Below are 20341 nucleotides of genomic sequence, written 5' to 3' on the forward strand. Positions count from 1 at the left end.
ATTATCTTACAAAGTCTGTGGTGCTAAAGTGAAAAGCGATCACACTTGAGTCGTGGTTGCTTAAAAAATGACACTTGTTATATAATGTGCTTCTACAAATGAAAAATGGGGGACTATGTGTAATACAAAAACCTATTTACCATGTTAATAGGTTTGTAAAAAGCTATTTTCCTGAAGATTACCACCAACTTTATTATCTCTCAGCAGCATTAACTTTCAGAGAGAGAGAAAAAGGTAATTTTTCATCCCAGTGTGGCTTTGGCACACTAATTGCAGGTGACCACAGGATGGGACCCTCAAGAGCCTACCCTCACTAAAAGATAAAGTGTCAGATCCTTATTAAAAGTAGTTGGTCTTGACTCATCTATCGTCAGCTGCTGAATTTCAGTTACTTAACCTACCCGGTGCCCGATATTCTCCCTCTGATACTTTAGAAAAGCCACATTCTTCATTATATATACTGACAAACAAACTTCTTTTAAGTACACAAAGATATGGCATGTATTTGGTAGGACTTTTTATTGGAAGTCTAGTAACTGTTAAGATGTAGATAATTTTAAAATGTATGAAATATGACCAATATGGCCAGCTTAACAAATTATTTACATGTCATGTAGAGACTATTTCATGTTGCTATGTTTTTTTTTAGTTTTGTTTTGGTTATGGAAGCTGTGTAAAGATTGTCTAACTTTTCCTAATTGAATTGTACTTCGGTTTTATATTTTTAAAAAAGACCTATCCCAATCCAGAATTTGGTTTTGCCCTGCTGATGAAACTCACTTCCCTTCAGTGAAGAGAATGCATTTCCTAATTTCCTTTGTAAGGCAGATGGTGCAAATTCTTATCTAATATCCTCATATTGCTAGCTTAATAGCTGTACCACTTATTACTCACAGTGAATTTTAAAATGAGTTTATTCAAGAATGTTCTTAGGAAGGCAACAATGTTTGTTGTTAAAAAAAACTTCTGTTTCTTCATGCTGAAAAAGTAATGTAAGAGGCTATAGTTATAAGCTTCTTTCTGTTGGACTTTTGGTAGTATATATAGCACAGTGTAGTCATTTCCGCAATGCTAGAATAAATAAAAAAAGTCTCTTCTATGCTTCTCCTCAAAAAGTGATGAACAACAACAGAAGATGGCATAAAAAAGCCATTTTTTTCTATTCATTCTGTAGTATTGGAGCCAGTATCTAGGAAACAGGAGAGAGAGAGTAAATTCAAGGAGCAATTTAAAATTTAAATACTTTGAGAATCTCTTAAAAAAAAAAAAAAGGAACTAATGGTGGTGTGAGGAGTGGGGAAGTAGAGAAGGTAAACCTGAGGGAAGCTGATCAAAGAACTGCCCTGAGAACTTGAAAGTTATTTAAGGCATAGGTAATAGGATAATTCTTAATTCTCCATAGTTATGCTACTGAAAAACCAAATTGTATTACGTGGTTGATTATATAAGTTATACTGGTTTGGTCCCTAGGGCTATTACATGACCATTTCTTCCTATCAGGTCCTCTACTGTCCTCAAATTTTAAACCACAAAGGACCATAACATACATAATCAGAAGAAAATTGTACTTTAATTCCTGGTGAGGCACATACCAAAATTCCAGCCTCTATCACTCTTCCTATGTCAGAAAGCTGACTTTTAGAAAAAATGGGCTTACTTCATAGTAGCACTCATTTATCTGGTCATTAAGGAATGGCAGTTTCTCTGTTACTTGAACTTTTACTTTTAAATGCCAAACTTTTTATATTTTACTTTTGGAAAGAAAACATTCTAAGATTATATTTTTTTTCTGCTGACAGCATACGTGGAACACAATTGAAGCTCTTCCTGAACACTCGACAGTTTTTTCTTCAAGATCAGTTAATACCGTGTGCTGGAAGTGGGGCAAACTTCTCAGAAGCTATGGCAATAGGTAAGGCTGATTTGCTACTTTTCATCTACTGAATTTTGAAAAAACAGCTAATCTTGCATCTTTAGGCAAGAGTATCTGTAATGTCCCACGTGGTAGCCACTGCCTATGTGTGGCTATTAGTTAACTGATAAAATTAAATAAAAAATAAAACATTAAATTTCTTAGTTGCCCTAACACATTTCAAATACTTAAGAGCCATATGTGGCTACTGGAAAGTACAGACAGAGAACAATTTCCGTAGGTACAAGTTTTACTGACCACTACTGGTCCTTTGACAAGAGATAGAGAAGTTATAAATTAATGCCCAAATTCCAGAGTCTGGTAAAAACTTAATATGAAACAAGTATACATTATTTGACATGAGTAATGTTAACATCTTGTAATCCAGAACTATAAAATTACATCTTTTCTGTCATTATAGCAAAGTATTTGATAACTATATTAAAAAGTCATCTTTGCTTAAAGTTCTTAAAATGATTACTCCTAGCTAACCTGAAAAGTGCAAGTCATTGAAATGTTGCTAAGTTTTGGACACTTTCTGATACCCAAAAGAGACAATTTCTTTGGGGAAAAAAGGGATGGGGGCAAAAGTATAATTTTATGCAGCCCTGAAAAATGATGTATTGGCAAATGTGTATACATGTGGATGTATATTACTGTAAAAACAGATACATAAGACTCGAAAGTAAGTGATGTTATCTACAGATGGTGTTGCAAATTATGCTTTTCTATCTTCTTTACAGTTTTTCATTGGTTAGCTTATTTCTTTTGAAACCCAAAATACATAACAAAACCTGAGAAATTTAAGGTATTTCTACAGTTTCTTTTGCTTTTCAAAACTCCACTTCTTAGAGAGTTATAGTCTTCTGTATTTCAGAACAGCTGTCTAGACACAAATGGTTCAGATCATAAAGTAAAAATATATTTAAAATATAATTAGCAAAAAGGAAATAGCTAATCATGGAAGAGAAAGACGTATAGGTTTTGAAACATTTGACTTAAACAAGGTCCTGGATCTGCCACAGAAAATATATCTGCACAGATAGATCAGGAATGGTTATTTACAATTATACCTGATAAGGTTCTTAACAGTTATTTTAAAATCTTTAAATCATTACTTTAAAAATATAAAATGTATAGGCATCCAGCAACACAGAAACTAGGATAAATTTCAAAAATTAAACACTCCAAATTTGCAACTGACATGGGGGGAAAAATCCCTTAACCTGCGGAGGCAGTCTACATGTCCTATGAAATGTTCACACCTAAAGTCATTGAGAGGACTGTTTGAGATCAGGAATTCAGAATCTAGCTGGGATGGAAGCCATTTTCCCCCATAATTTCAGGCAAAGATTTTCTAAAGACTCACAAGAACAAGATTTCAAGCAGCTTTGCTTTCACAGTAATTAGGTAAACACTTACTTTTACCATCACAGGCTACAATTTTCACTTTATCCACTTTAATAAGTTCTGTCACCTCTCTGAATTCAACATCATTCAATACAAAAGTCCACACGTTATCGCAGAATCTGTATGTATTTAGAGAGCCCTTTAAAACAAAACATTTAGATATACCATGAAGTCATTTTTCCCCCAAAGCAATTTGAGAACTCAGCTACCAACTACCTAATTCTTAAAACAGCAGGGCAATTTAATGTTTACCTTAAGATCTTCACCCCATAATTTAAAAAAAAAACACCCTTTGTAACTTTACTAAGAGTTATATACTGTAGTTAGCAGACTATTTTCAGCACTGTTAAGAGTCTGCAACTTACAACTTACCTGAAACGGGAAAGTTGAAAGGAAATTTAAATTTGTACTTCTACTGCCCTCTTGTGGCAACATGACAAAAGTTAACCGCTCTCGCAGTAGAAAATTCACACACCACTTTAGATTCCATCCAAATATAATGACTGTTGACCAGAAGCCTTACCAATAACATACTCAATTAATGCATTTTGTAACATTCCGTGCATTATATTCTGTATTTTTACAGTAAAGCTACAGAAAAGAAAGTTGAGAAAATACCTTTACAGTACTGTATTTATTGAGAAAATCTGTATCTAAGTGGATCCATGCAGTTCAAACCCATGTTGTTCAAGGGTCTACTGTATTTTATTGTGTTAACTCCGAACTTGTACAGAAGCAGGGACTACCCAGAAACATTCAATTTTCAACCTGTGCTTCACTCAGATGAATCACTTTATTAACCCCAGAAACTACAACATTACTGTCCTGTGCAAATGATTTTTTATTTTTTTTAGGAGCAGGAATATGTGCTTAAACATTAAAAAGAAATTTTTGAAGAATGGGGTGAAAGTGCAAGGAAAGACACCAACTGAATACAATCAAAACTTGAGACATGCATACACATGGAATCTTCACAAAGGAAATTTATTATTGGTAAGAGATTTATATGCCCCAAACCTTCAATTCAGAAAAACATTCTCTGCAGTGGTACCCATAATAGTAAAAGCTACAGTCTATCTAGTGTTCTATTAAGTGAGAAGGATCAGGGAAACTATAATGGCTATGAATGACTTAATGAAATTTTAAAAATATGAGTCATTACTATTTGTTGGACTATGCTAGGCCCTGAGCATACAAATATGATTCCTGTCATCAACAAGCTTTGGGTAGCAGGGGAGAGTATTAAAGTAAGAAAATATATAGTATAGCAGTATCATGAAAGAGTAATAAACTAGGGGCACCCAAGGGTATGGAACACATGGGGCACAGAAGGCTTCTCCCACAAATTGAAGTTTAAGTTTTGAAAAATGAGTAAAAGTCAAGGGAGAGGTGGGACAGTGGAAAGGAAAACACATATATAAAGGGAACAATAAGTTCCAGAAAACTAATGTGTCAGGAAGTCCCAAGGGGAAGAAGATCCTGGAGAACCTTGGAAAGCTTTTGCTCTATCCTAAAAGTCTTAGGTCAATGAAGATTTTGAGCAAAGTAGTATCATCAGATTTGCATTTCTCCTGATAACAGGAAGAGTTGATTGGAGGCAGAGTGGACTAGAGGCTGAGGCAGATGATGCCTGAATGAGAGAGGTGAGAGTGGCTTTGTTACAGCAGCAAAGAGGTCAAGAGAAGTGGAGAGAGTGGCACATGGGTGGCCCAGCTGCTTGAGCATCTGACTCTTGATTTCTGCTCAGGTTATGATCTCAGGGTCATGAAACTGAGCCCCTTGTTGGGCTCTGCGTTCAGCTCGGAGTCTGCTTATCCCTGTCCCTCTGCTCCTCTCCCACCCTCTCTAAAATAAGTAAGTAAAATCTTAAAAAAAAAAAAAAAAAAAAAAATTCCTCAACCCATTGGCTATGGTGGGGAGACAAAATTTGTTACCCCTCAAGATTCTGGCTCCAGTAACCGTGCACTCTAAATCACCATGTGCAATAACCAGCTGGTGTGTAGAGGAAAGCCTGGGCGTATAAGCCTATTGACTTTAGAGCCACAGCGTTGGAAGCATTCATTCAGAGACTATGTGGAGCCCTAGCTAAACCTAAGGAATACCAATAATTAAACTACAAAGGGTCTGAGAAAGAGAGGAGTCAGAGAATGGAAGCCAGGACTAATCAATAATATCACAAATTATGCATGAGGTTTAGCAATGGCATGGCAAGAAGAGTTTCAGTGGAGTGGTAAGATTAATGCATGGAAAACCACATAAGACATACTATTAGGTTAACAAAGAATTATTAAAAAAAAAAAAAGATCTCCTTAGCTATAGTCTGAGTCTTTAGAAGGCTACACAGCCAAATGCCAATTTTAATGTTCATTTCTAGCATCCCTGAACTTGTGTGTAATGTTACTGTCACATCTAATTAGGGACAGCTATGCCAATTATCTGAACAAGGCCATGTCATTGGGACTTATGCCTAGTGTGTGACCATTCACTTTCAAATATATATTGAAATTCTGTTATATAAACGTTTCACTTATTTTACTGCTATATTAAATGCTTTTGAGCCAACAAAAGCTTAATAAAATGTGAACACAAGATGATATATTTTTAAGGTTTGCTTTTTTTTTTTTTGTGAGAGTGAATGCACTAGAACAAGTGAGGGCTGAAGCAGAGAAAGAGGGACAAGCAGGCTCCCCACTGAGCAGGAAGCCACAGGCAGGGCTCAATCCCAGGACACTGGGATCATGACCAGAGCTGAACACAATTAACTGACGAGTCACACTTCTCTTTAGAATTGTTTAATGAGCTAGAATCCCTAATAAATATAAAATCTTTATTACACTATGTTATTTAAATATCTTATTCACTGTCTTCATGAGAAAGTCATAATCAAGTATAGGAACTCAAGAATCAACACTTTAAAATAAAAAATGTTTTGGAAGGAACTTTTTAAATATTAAAAAATAATTCTGATATTGGGCTTTGGTCAAGTAACTGATTTCCACAGTAATTGATCTGGCAAACAGTATCTTGAATGCACCTTTAATAAATACATGTTTCTTTTTCAAACATTAATCTACAACTGGGCAACATTCTTACAGTTAAAATATCTTGTTTATTGTAGAAAATGGAACAGACAGGGAATTTAGAGGGTGACTTTTCTTGACCATTAAATCTTTTAATGTTTACTATCAGAAGTTTAGTATTTTAACATTAATTATAACTCTCACCTGCCAGCATACATTCTATCAAAAGCATATGCTGACTCTTTGAAAGAAATGTTCTCCCTAAAAATTAGAAATTATTAAAATCTTAATTCTCATACTCAAGGAGATTTGTCCCCCCTGTAACATTCTACTAAATGATCTCAGTTTTATGAAATTCCTTTGAGGATTTAAAACAAACAAAAAAAAATTTACCATGTTATCTAAGAGTATTGTTTCAATGAGCCCTCGGGTCAGTAAAATTCACTACAACAAAATGAATTTCAATGTGATCTAGCCAAATGCCTTTGAAAATTAGAAATAAACAATGTGTGATCTCTTCTGCTTTTCTCACATATCCCACCAAGCAAAACAGGTTATTTGCAAACTTTCTGGACATAAAATTGATCAAGTCTGCTATAACGGGAGAGGTAGGTAATGAAAGCCTGAGCTTAGAACAGTAGGAAACGAAAAAACAAGAATGGTAAAGTCAGATCTGCTCAAACCTAATTTTTTGAAAATACACAAACTTACCAAACATTACGCAAGAGAAATGCAAATGTCTAATTATGCTGAAAGGAACTGGAGAGTGACGATAATACAACTAGAAAACTATCAGGTATCAACATGGATTGATTTCAAATTAAAGCATCTTGGCAGATCTGTACACACGGTTGTATAACACAGCAACCTACTTTTGCCAAAATGTTAAAAATACAAGAACCTATTGATAAAATTTTATAAAGATACATTTTACTCCAGATAACTTTTAAGCATGTGAAACATTTTATAACATGCATGCTTTATCCCTTCACTAAATTTGTTCTCTGCCAACCCAATATCCACAACAACGCCTAGCATGTAACAGGCACTGAAGTGTTTGCTGAATAAATTTTTAGTTCAAAACGTTAAGAAACCCCCCCAAACGCTATGGTTCTCTTAAAAGCAAATTAACCTCTATGTTCTTTTCATATAGTGTAACCTTTTAATTTCTACTGTATGGTATCCCTTAAAACAACATAAGCATAAATATTATATATAACTAAATATCATTGTACACTGTTACATATCTGACTCCACCAATATCAGTATCAATGTGGTAAAATTACTTCTTTCACCATGATACTTTCAGTGGGCTTTTAATTTTTACTTTACCATCAATTTGAGAAAGACAATTTTGTTCAGTTTGGGATTACTGTTCAAATGAGATCAAGCTATCAGAAGAGACCATGATCTACTACCAGTTCAGGTCTTCATAAGAGTCGGTGGGAGGCAACATGAATGCACTTCCATGGAATGGGTGAAGACCAGAGTTTGAAAAACAGAAGGGAGCTTTAGGGAGTACTTTGTCACTTACCTTCAATCCTGCAGGTAATGGTTCAGGTGCTTGAAATCTCAGTAACTCTTCAGGGAAGGCAGCCAAACATACATAAGCTTATTTGTGAAACAATGGAATAAAAATCTAAAAACAACAGTCTCACATGAAGTGGATAAACTTAGTATGGAGGTCATTTAAAAGTAAAGTATAATTAAACCATCGCTTCCTTTTATGATTCATAAATATGAAGGGGTTCTTAAAAGCACTGTTGTTAACAACCACTGGTGCAAGCTTTTAGATTTAGTAAAATATCCTTACCCTGAAATTGACTCTGTTCCTGACCCTTTGCGCCAATGCTGAATTTATAGCTTTATCAAACTGAAGTAGAACTTGAAGGGCAAGTTGGGGGGTGATCTGTTGAGACTGAGAAAAAGTAAAAGTCATAAATCCTTTTAGGGAAGGACATTAAAGACAAAATATGAATTATCTAAAATTTAAGTGAGGTTAACCAGAGCCTCTTAAACTAGACTCCCTTATTCTTTAACATACTGACAATTAAGGAGTAAAAGCCTGACGATATTTTCTTGCACTATCTTAACACAAACATAATTTGGAGAAGAAAACATGCAGTGATGTTGCACTCCTGGGACAAGACTCTATAACTCTTTTACAGTCTGGAAAGAGGCATTTGATCGACTGAAGGAATGCAGTTTCTTTAAAAAAAAAATAAAAAAAAAAAATAAAAAAAAAAAATAAAAAAAAAAAAAGCAGGCCCAGTAATATTTTTTTAAAAACCTAATCTCATCAAAGCTCATAAAATGTATGAAAACAAATGGAAACACTTATGTTCTTAGATGAGTTTATTTCAAAAGGTTACTTCTCCTAAAACTGAAATATAGATTCAAATTTAAATCTCAAAGACTATCAAATGATCTAAAATTATCTTAAAGCTACAGAGACTATGCTTTATAAGTAAGAGAAAACCAATAATCTCAATTTTTATGTTTAACAAAAATCCTTGAAAATTTGGGCATGTTAAACCATGTCATTTGATCTTCATTATATTTTATGCCCTGTAGTCAGGATGGGATAAATACTGACTTGCTGGGTCAAAGATTCTAAGATACTGAACCTCATCACTTTGCCTGCGAGAAGGGATCTAACAAAACTTATTATAGACTCATCTAAGTAAAAGTTGGGTTTTTAGTCTCCCACCTGTATGAGCTCATCAAGGCTCTCCTGGAGACTGTTTCCCAAAGTTGTATTTCTGTATAATTGATATGCCATGGCTTAGGAGGAAGAAATTGTTTTTCCTATTCAGGCTTGCATTGATGTCCTAAAAATTTAATATGAAAGTATTAAACATTATAAACCATGAATGTAATATAGTCTACTTCATACATCCTAATATATGCTATTATAACTCATAATAATTGCAAACTGCTATATAATTAACACAAAGAACATTAAAAATGATTTTTCTTTTTTTTTGTTACTTTGACATGGGCATTTATACTTCTTTATACAAAGCATAGATATATTTATTAAAAGGTACATCTTTACCATTTCTATTAAAAGTCTGCCTTTTGATCTAATCTAGAATCAATTTACTGTGTACTACTATTCTTTCTCCTTACTGTCAGTCAGTGATCCAGACAATGTTTGGCTCACATGTGAATGCCCTCCACTTCATTTTCTTTATTCCTTAATTAACATCTGGTATTTATAGAGTGCCTACCAAGAAGACAGCACTGTGCTAGGCAGGAGGAAGATGGATAGAATATGCTCCTGGACTTTAAAAACCTTATACTCTACAGAGGGTAACAGATATACAAAACAGCAATTAACTCAGTAGAGAATAAGCACCATGATAGATGTACACAGTGTATGTGGACTGAGTGAACTTGTTAACAAAAGCTTCCTGATTATTTAAGCTAGACTTTAGCCAAGCAAAAGCAGGAGATCATCGTAGGCTGAAAGGTATGAAAATGGTACAGTTTGTAGAGAGAACTGTAAGTTGTCCCACAGTATTAAGGTCTAAGTATGAAGAAGATGGCATGAATGTATTTGTTCCAACAGGAGGGATGCCGGGGTGAATGTACTGGAAGATGAGGGCTTGAATAGGGGGACAGTAGTAGAGATTCAACAAATACTGAGCTACAAGTCATACACAAGATCCCTGACCTCGTGGCACTTTCAGCTTAGAGATGGACAGGAGACATATACAGGGAGTTATCAGGCAAAACTCAGCAAAAATAATGACTGGTTATCAGTCTTCACATTATATACCTGTGAACACTTGATATGAGATCATTTCTGCTTTCTTGAAACTTTTTCTTTGGCTTTTGGGGCCCCACACTTCATTCTCTCCTCCTAACTCACTGGATACTACTGTATTTGTTTTCTTTGGCCCATCCCTCTGCAGGTATGTGACTTCTACTTGAGTGCCCTAAGGCTTCTTAGGTCTTCTCTAGGTGCTTTAACTCCCTTAGTATTAGGCTATCTGCTGATGACTCCCAAATGTCTATCTCCAGTCCTTCTCCCCTTGTTGCCCTATATAAAGCTGCCTCCTTGCCAATGAATGGAAATACCAATTAGGTAGCTCAAATGAAATGTATAAAAAACTGAATTCCTGGTACTGTCCCTCCAAACCCTTTCTACCCTCACCTCGCCCACCTTAGTAAACAGTAAATCTAGTCCCCCCAGCAATTTTACATTCGACATTAGCTTCTCTCACTCTCCATCTAATCTGTCAATCTTTTCAGCTCTTCTAAGTATAGCCAGAAACTGACAACTTTTACCATCTCCAGTACTACACCATCAAGTCCCCATCATCTACCAGCAAGATTACTATGATAGCCCCATAAGAGGTCTCCGGGTTTCTACCATGGCCAGTAAAACCCCTGCCCCTAGAGCTGCCACACTGAGCCTTTTGAAACATAAAACAAATTACCCCAATCCCCCTTTATTCAAAACCTCCAATAGCAGCATCCTGTTTCAGAGTAAAAAACATGATTGTGGTCCTCCATCACCTCAATGAACTAACCTTCTGCCACTTATTCCTTCATTCCCTCTGCTGCAATCATACTGGTCCCTTGCTGGTTTTCAATATGGCAAGAGTCTTGCACTAGGGTCTTTGCACTGCCTGTCCTTTTTGGTTCAAATGTTCTCACCAGATCCCTTCATGGTTCACTCCCTGATTTAATTCAGACCTCTGCTCAAATGTCACTTCATCAGAAAAAAACTTCTGTGGCCAACCTATAAAAAGGAACTACCTCTCTTACCCCTTATTGTACTTTATTTTCATTCATACCATTCACTGAAGCTGACATATATATGCTTATTGTTTCCATCCACTAAAAGAGATGTTCCATAAGGATGGGGACTTTGTTCAGTTATATATTTCCATCTAGAACAATGCCTAGTAGAGAGTATGTATTCAATAAGTATTTGTTAGTAAGTCACTTGGTGCTATGTCTAAATGCTATTATTAAATATTATAAATTTGTCTAAGTATAATACAAAGTTTTCTACTTTATTGAAGAAAATAAAGCAATGAAAACTTCCACTCTCAAAACGGCATCAAACCATCTACTAGTATCTGTAACCACATACTCTGCCTGCCTGCCACTCACTATAGCCAAACTATCCATGCTGTTATGCAAATACAATCTATCTCTGCATCAAGCCTCTCTAGTATACTCAAGAATATCGTCCCAACAATATAATTAGTCCTCCTCTCCCTTATCGTCAAATTTCCCATCTTTATGGATTATTGCCATCAGCAAACAGGTGGCTACTTCTCCCATCTTCCTAAATAAATAAAGTCTCAACTCCCTTTCCTCACTAGCTACACTATATTTCTCTCTGCAGCCGTGCTCCTAAGAGTTGTCTGTACTCAGTGCCTTCTCATTCCTTTTCTCTCATTTTCTCTTCCACTCACTCATCATAAACTCACTCCTTATAGGCTTTTGCCTCCAACATTCAAAATAAACAGATGGGGGCGCCTGGGTGGCTCAGTGGGTTAAAGCCTCTGCCTTCAGCTCAGGTCATGATCCCGGAGTCCTGGGACCTGGGATTGAGCCCCACATCGGGCTATCTGCTCAGCAGGGAGCCTGCTTCCCTTCCTCTCTCTCTGCCTGCCTCTCTGCCTACTTGTGATCTCTCTCTCCGTCAAAAAAAAAAAAAAAAATCTTCAAAATAAACAGATGGTGAAGGTCACCAATGGCACTAGTAAAGCTAACCCAAAATTCTCAGTCCTCTCCAGACTTAATCATTTGACACAGCTAATTACTCCCTCCTCTTTGATAAAGGATCTTGGCTTAGCTTCTGGGACACGATGCTTTCTGGGTTGTTATCTTAGGCTCATGGATTTATCCTTTTCCTATACCTTGCCCTTGAACTCCTGGGTCCAAGTGCCTACTCAACATCTTTACTTTTTGTCTTTCCTATTTCAGGTGAGGTAACTCCATACTTCTATGGGCTTATGCAAAAACCTTTGAAATTCTCCCCTACTCCACTCATCTCACCTTTACATCCAATCCCTAGAAAATCCTGTAAACTCTTATCTTCAAAATGCATTCAAAATCCATCCATTTCTCACCATTTCCATTGTTATCACCCTGGTCTGTGCTATAGTCATCTGCAACTGGATTACTGAAACAGCTTCCTACTAGGTTGCCCTGCTTCCCCACTGTCCCTACACTTTAATTCCAACCTAGCATCCCATATCTCTTTTCAGCTCCAAACCTCCCATGGCTTCCATTTTACTCAATCCTTACAAAAATCTGGCTACCGGGGCGCCTGGGTGGCTCAGTGGTTAAAGCCTCTGCCTTCGGCTCAGGTCATGATCCCAGGACCCTGGGATCGAGCCTCACATCAGGCTCTCTGCTCAGCAAGGAGCCTGTCTCCTCCTCTCTCTCTCTGCCTGCCTCTCTGCCTACTTGTGATCTGTCAAATAAATAAAAATCTTAAAAAAAAGGAAAAAATCTGGCTACCTAGGATCTCTCCCTTGCTCTCACCCTTCTACAGACACACTGTCTTCCATGTTATTCTTAGAACATGACAGACATGTACCTCCCTATGTAAGCCTTTGCAAAGGCGGCTCTTTCTACCTGGATACTCTTCCTCTAGGTATCCACTTGGTTCTTTTAATTCCTTCAAGTATAATATGTACTTAATGAGGCTTACACTGATGGCCGTACTTAAAATACCAACTTCCACCTCCACTCTGGAACTTCCCAATCCCCCTTTTCCTTTTTTGATGGCACCATCACCTAACACATTATGTAATTACTTTCTACATCCTCCAACAGGGACTTTTGTCTGTTTTGTTCACTTAAGTAAAGCAAGTACCTGTAACTGACTCATAACGGAAGCCAAATAAATATCTGTTCAGTAAATTAGTGAGGGCAAAAAACTGAGTATGTGGGTGGGGTGGAGTTAAAAAACAAACGGAGAGGTCCCAATGGAGATATACACCTGACAAAGTAGGAGTACCAAATCTTGTGTCATACTCTTTTGGCAACAGTCTAAGAGTTATTTAGACAACAGCTGTAAGTTAGCAATGAACTATCAGAAATTAAAACAATCCCATTTACAATTGTATCAAAATGAATAAAATACCTAAAAATAAATTTAAGCAAGGTGAAACCAAAAATTATAAAATACACCAAAAATTATAAAATACTGAAGAAAGAAATTGAAGACAAGAAAATAAATGGAAAGATATTCCATGCTCATGAGTTGGAAGAATACTGTTAAAATGCCCATATTACCCAAAGCAATCTACATGTTCAATGCAATCCATATCAAAATTCCACTCTCATTTTCCACAGAACTACAACAAACAATCCTAAAATTTATATGGAACAACACAAACCCACATAGCCAAAGCAATTCCGACAAAGAACAAAGCTGGAGGCAACATGCTTCCTGATTTCAATCTACACTACAAAGTTAAAGTAATTAAAACATTATGGTATTGGCATAAAAACAGACAAATGAATGGAACAGAATACAGAGCCCAGAAATAAACCCATATTTTTACAGTCCATTAACTTATCACAAAAGAGGCAAGAATATACAATGGGCAAAAGAGTAAATCTTCAATAAATGGTGCTGGACCATTTTCTTACACCATACACAAAATAAACAGAAAATGGATTAAAGACCTAAATGGGAGGCCTAAAATCATAAAACTCCTGGAAGAAAAACATAGGCAGTAATCTTCCGGATATTACCCTTACCAGCTTATTTATGCATAGGTCTCCTCAGGCATAGGGAATAAAAGCAAAAACTAAACTACTGGACTACACCAAAATAAAGAGCTTTTACACAAGAGAGGAAACCATCAATAAAACCAAAGGCAACCTTGTGAGGCGGAGAGGATTTCTGCAAAGGATATATCTGATAAGGGGTTAATATCCAAAAATATATGAAGAACTTCTATAACTCAACACCAAATCATCAAGTAATCTGGTTAAAAATTAGGCAGACCTGAATAGGCCTCTTTCCAAAGAGACATACAAGTAAGTAGCCAATAGACACATGAAAAGATACTCAACATCACTAATCGTCAGGGAAAGGCAAATCAAAACCATGAGATCTCACTTCACATCTATGAGAATGGCTAGTATCAAAAACACAAGAAATGTCAAGTGTTGGAGAGGATGTGGAGAAAAGGGAACCCTCTTGCACTGTTGGCAGGAATGTAAACTGGGGCAGCCACTGTGGAAAACAATATGGAGGGGTCTCAAAAAAAAAAAAAAAAAAAAAGAAATACCATATAATCCAGTAATTTCAGTAGTAGGTATTAACCCCCAAAATTGAAAACACTGATTTGAAAAAAATATATGCACCCCTATGTTTGTTGCTGCATTATTTACAATAGCCAAGATATGGAAGCAACCCAGGTGTCCATCTGGAGAAAAACAGATAAGGAAAATGTGGTATATATACACACAATGGACTAGTACTCAGCCATAAAAAAGGATGGCATCATGCCATTTAAGACAACATGGATGGAGGTAGAGTGTCTTATAATAAGAGAAATAAGTCAGACCGAGAAAGATAAATACCATATGATTCTACTCACAAGTGGAAACAAAAGATTTTAAAAAACACCCCCCCACACACACAACCTAACAAATGGATAAACAAAAAACAAACTCAGATGGGTAAGCAGAGACTGATGGTTGGCAGAGGGAAGAGGGGTGAGGAGTTGGATAAAATGGGTGAAGGGGAGAGGGAGATATAGGCTCTAGTTATGGAATGAGTAAGTCATGAGAATAAAAGGTACAGCATAAGGAATACAGTCAATGATACTGAAAAGCAATGTAACAGGATAGATGGTAGCTATCCTTGTGAACATAAGGTGTATCAACTTGCCTAATCACTAGCTGTACACCTGAAACTAATGTAACATTGTGTGTGTCAATCATACTCAAAACTCCCTATAGAACTGTGATATATATAAACAAATATTACTCAGCCGTAAAAAAGAGTATCTTGTCATTTGTGACAACACTGATGAACCAGGAGGGTATTATGGGAAGTGAAATAAATCAGACAGAGGAAGACAAATACCGTATGATTTCACCTACAGGAGCATTCTAAAACAAAACAAAACAAAACAAAACAAAACAGACTCTTTAATACAGAGAACTAGTGGTTGCCAGAAGGGAGGCCAGTGGCAGGAATGGGCAAAATAGATAAAGGGGAGTAAATGGTATAAACTCCCAGTTATAAAATAAGTCAGAGATGAAAAGTACAGCATGGAGAATATAGTCAACAATACTGTATTAACATCGGTATGGTGACAGTGACTACATTTATCGTGGTGACTGAGTAATGTATAAAACTGTCAAACTGATATGCTGTATGCCTGAAACTAACACTGTATGTTACTTACACTTAAAAAGAATGGACTATTATAGACATAAGTTGTTATATGTAAGCCTATGGTGATCACAGAGCAGAAACCTATAGTAAAAACACAAAACATAAAGGATACCACTAAAGTCATAAAACCACAAAGGAAGAGAACAAGAAGAAAGGAAGAAAAGAAGTACAAAAACAGCCAGCAAACGATTACCAAATGGCTGTAAGTACATACCAATCAATAGTATTTTAGCTGTAAATGCACTACATTCTCCAATCAAAAGACAGAGAATGGCTGAATGGATTAAAAAAAACCAAGGCTCATCTACATGCTGCCTACAAGAGATTCACTTTACATGTAAGAACATATACAGATGGAAAGTGAAGAGATGGAAAAAGATATTCCATGCAAATGGAAACCAAAAGAAAACTAATGCAACTATACTTATATCAGAAAAAACAGACTTAAACATAAAGGCTGTAATAAGACAAGATGTGTGTCACATAATGATGAAGGGGTCCATCCAACACAGAACAGAATATTTGGAAATACTGGTGCACTCAGCATAGGAACACCTAGACATATAAAAAAAAGTATTAACTGACCTAAAGGGATAAAGAGCAATACAATAATAGTAGATTTCAATATTCCATTTACATCAGTGCATAGATCATCCAGACAGAGAATTAGTCTTAGAACATGTCAGATCAGATGAATTAACATGTATATACACAGAACCTTCCATCCAAAAGCAATAGAATACACATTCTTCTCAAGTGCACACACAACACTCTCCAGGATAGATCAAAGGTTAGGCCACAAAACAAGCCAATGAATTTAGGTGGACTGAAATCATATCAAACATCTTATACGACCACAATGGCACAAAACTAGAAATTACACAAAGAAACCTAGAAAATTCATAATGTGTGAAGATTACGCAACATGTTACTAAATAACCAATGGGTCAAAGGAGAAATCAAAGAGAAATAAAAAATGCTTTGAGACATAAGAAAAATTTGTTGGCTACATCAAAAGCAGCTGTAAGAGGGAAATTCATATTGATAAATGTCTACCTTGAGAAATAAGAAAAGTCTCACGAACAACCTAATTTTACACCTCAAGGAACTAAAAACACACAGAAAATAAATGAAGCCCAAAATAAGCAGAAGGAAGAAAAAAAAGAGGTGAAATAGAGATTTAAAAGAACTAGCAATTCCAAATGATAAAAAGAGCTGGCTCTTTGGAAAGATAAAACTGACAAGGCTCTAGTAAAATTCACCTGGAAAAAAGTCAAATAAATAAAATCAGAAATGAAAAACATGTTACAACTGACATCACAGAAATAGGATCTTAAAAGACTGCTATGAACAATTATATGCTAATAAACTGGACAACCTACAAGAAATTAATTCCTTAAAGCACAGAACTGAACAATGATGAAATAGAGAATCTGAATATACCAATTACCAGTAAACAAATTAACCAGTAAACAAAAACTTTCAACAAATGCAAGTCCAGGATCAGATGGCTTCACTGATAAATTCTACCTAACATTCAAAGAAGAATTAGCACCAGTCTTTCTCAAACTCTTTCAAAAAATAGAAGAGGAGGGTCAGTGGAGAGTCTACTTGAATGAAGATTCTTTCCCTCTGCACCTCCCCCAACTTGGGCGCTTAGTCACGTGCTCTCTCCCTCTCTCAAATAAATACATAAATCATTAAAAAAGAATAGAAAAGGAAAACTCTTCCAAACGCATTTGAAGAGTGCAGTATTACCCTGAAACCAAAACCAGACAAGGATGCCACAAGAAAAAAAAATTGCAGGCCAACATCCTTGATGAATATACATGCAAAAATCCTCAATATTAGCAAACTGAATTCAACAATACATTAAAAGGATCATACACCATGATCAAGGGGGATTTATCTGAGGGTAGAGAAATGGTTCAATGGCATCAAATCTGCCAATGTGATAAACCATATTAACAAAATAAAGGATAAAAATCCTACGACCATCTCGATACATGCAGAAAAAGCATCTGACAAAATTCAACATCCGTTTATGGTAACTCTCAATGCAGTGGATTTAGAGGGAACATACCTCAACATAATAAAGGCCACACAGGACAAGCCCATAGCTAACATCACAGTCAATAGCGATAAGCTAAAAGCCTTGCCTCTGAGATCACAAGATTCCTGCCCAATTATTATATTTGACAAAGTACTGGAAGTCCTTCCAGAGCAATTAGGCAAGAAATTGGAATAAAAGCCATCCAAACTGGAAAGGAAAAGGTAAAATAACAAAACTACTAGAGAAATAAAACAATCACATTTGCAACTGCATCAAAAGGAACAAAATACCTAGATATAAATCTAACCAGGAGAGAAAATATGTGTATGTTGAAAACTACAAAACATTTATAAGAGAAACTGAAGATAACAAACTAAATGGAAAGACATTCCATGCTCATGGGTTAGAAGAATTAATATTAATAATATATTCTTATTACCCAAAGCAATTTACAGATTCAATGCAATCCCTATCAAAATCCCAACGGTTTTTTTCAAAGAGACAGAACAATCCTAAAATTTGTATGGAACCACCAAACCCTCAATAGCCAAAGTGATCTTGAGAAAGAACAAAGCTGGAGGAATAATTCTCCCTGATCCCACAATATCAGAAAGCTATAATAATCAAAACAGTATAGTACTCGCACAAAACAGACACACACATCAACAGAACCTAATAGCCCATAATGAACCCTTGCATAGATGCTCAATGAATGAAGAAGTCAAGACCATCTATTGGGTGAAAGAACAGTATCTTCAATAAATCTTCTTCATGCAGAAGAATGAAACCAGACCACTAACTTATACACTATACACAATAATCAACTCAAAACGGATTAAAGACTTGAATGTAAAACCTGAAACTATAAAACTCCTAGGAGAAAACACAGTTACAGTAAGTTCCCCGACACTGGTGCTATGATTTTTTAAATTTGACACCAGAAGCAAAATTAAAAAAAACAAAAATAACAAACATAGGACTACCTCATACTAAAAAGCTTCTGCACAGCAAAGGAAACCAACAAAACAAAAAGGCAACCTACTGAATGAAAAAAAAATTTGCAATTCATATAAGAAATTAATATCCCAAATATATAATTCATACAACTCAAGAGCAAAAGAACAAGTAACTCAATTTAAAAATTGGCAGAAGATATTAATAGACATTTTTCCAAAGAAGACATACAGGTGGCCAACAGACACATGAAAAGATGCTCCACATCACTAATCATCAGGGAAATGCAAATCAAAACCATAATGAGGTATGACCTCATATCTGTCAGAATGGCGATTATCAAAAAGACAAGAAATAACAAGCGTTGGTGAGGATATGGAGAAAAGGGAACCCCTGTGCACTACTGGTGGGAATGTAAATTGGTAAAGCCACTATGGAAAACAGTGTGGATGTTCTTCAGAAAATTAAAAACATGACCACCATATGGTACAGCAATTCCACTACTGAGTATTTAGCCCCCCAAAATGAAAACACTAACTCAAAAAGAAATATATATGTTCACTGCAACATTATAATAGCCAAGCTATAGGAGCAACCTAAGTGTCCATCAATGGGTAAATAAATTGTGGGGAATATATCACAATGGAATATTATTCCGCCATAAAAAGAATGAAATCTTGCCATTTATAGCAGGAATTGATGTAATGGGCATTATCATTAAATGAAGTTAAGTGAGAAAGAGAAAGGCAAATGGGTATGATACTGGATACATGTGGAATCGAAAACCAGAAAGGGAAAAAAAAAGCATGTAGATTCAGAGAACAGATTGGTAGTTGTAAGGCTGGGGACACAATATAGTAGAGGAGGCCGATGTAAAACAGACATAGAAGGTTTGAATCATTCAAAATACTGACTTTTATATATATGCTACATACACAATATAAGAGTTAAATATTAAAGAGAGAGGAAAAGTGAAACTGGAATTTTGAACACAAGTCATACAGCCAAATAAAGAGGTTCAAAGTAATAATAAATAAACATAATAGTACATTTAAAAAAAGGCAACATACTGAATGGGAGAAACTAACTGCAAATCATGTATGTAATAAGAAGCTAATATCCAAAATATATAAAGAATTCATACAACTCAACAGCAAACTCGCCGATTAAAAAACGGGCAGAAAAGATCCAAACAGACATTTTCCCAAAGAACACATACAGGTCAACAACAGACATATGAAAAGATGTTTAAGACCACGAATCCTAGGGGCGCCTGGGTGGCTCCGTGAATTGAGCCTCTGTCTTCGGCTCGGGTCATGATCTCAGGGTCCTGAGATCGAGCCCCACATCGGGCTCTCTGCTCAGCGGGGAGCCTGCTTCCCTCCCTCTCTCTGCCTCTCTGCCTACTTGTGATCTCTGTCAAATAAACAAAATCTTGGGGCACCTGGGTGGCTCAGTGGGTTAAAGCCTCTGCCTTCAGCTCAGGTCATGATCCCAGAGTCCTGGGATCGAGCCCCACCTCGGGCTCTCTGCTCCGCAGAGAGCCTGCTTCCTCCTCTCTCTCTCTCTCTCTCTCTCTCTCTCTCTCTCTCTCT

The 20341-nt window shown here is 36.2% G+C and overlaps 1 protein-coding gene across 2 annotated transcripts in view; it reads right to left on the reverse strand.

The window, feature by feature from the left end:
- Positions 1–896: 896 nt before the first annotated feature.
- The window catches only part of LOC111153352 (general transcription factor IIA subunit 2), a 20804-nt gene continuing 1359 nt past the window's right edge, over positions 897–20341 (reverse strand). For both annotated transcript variants that reach the window (XM_022512335.1, XM_022512336.1), the window contains exons 2-5: positions 9053–9173; positions 8156–8260; positions 3335–3461; positions 897–1189 (exon numbers count right to left, since the gene is read on the reverse strand). In XM_022512335.1, coding sequence (XP_022368043.1) covers positions 1164–1189; positions 3335–3461; positions 8156–8260; positions 9053–9124 — 330 coding nt within the window. In that variant the 5' untranslated portion in view covers positions 9125–9173 and the 3' untranslated portion in view covers positions 897–1163. The remainder of the gene's footprint in view (positions 1190–3334; positions 3462–8155; positions 8261–9052; positions 9174–20341) is intronic.

The sequence above is a fragment of the Enhydra lutris genome, unplaced genomic scaffold (genome assembly GCF_002288905.1).
Source record: "Enhydra lutris kenyoni isolate GAN:26980312 unplaced genomic scaffold, ASM228890v2 scaffoldscaffold31, whole genome shotgun sequence".
NCBI classification, from domain to species: domain Eukaryota; kingdom Metazoa; phylum Chordata; class Mammalia; order Carnivora; family Mustelidae; genus Enhydra; species Enhydra lutris.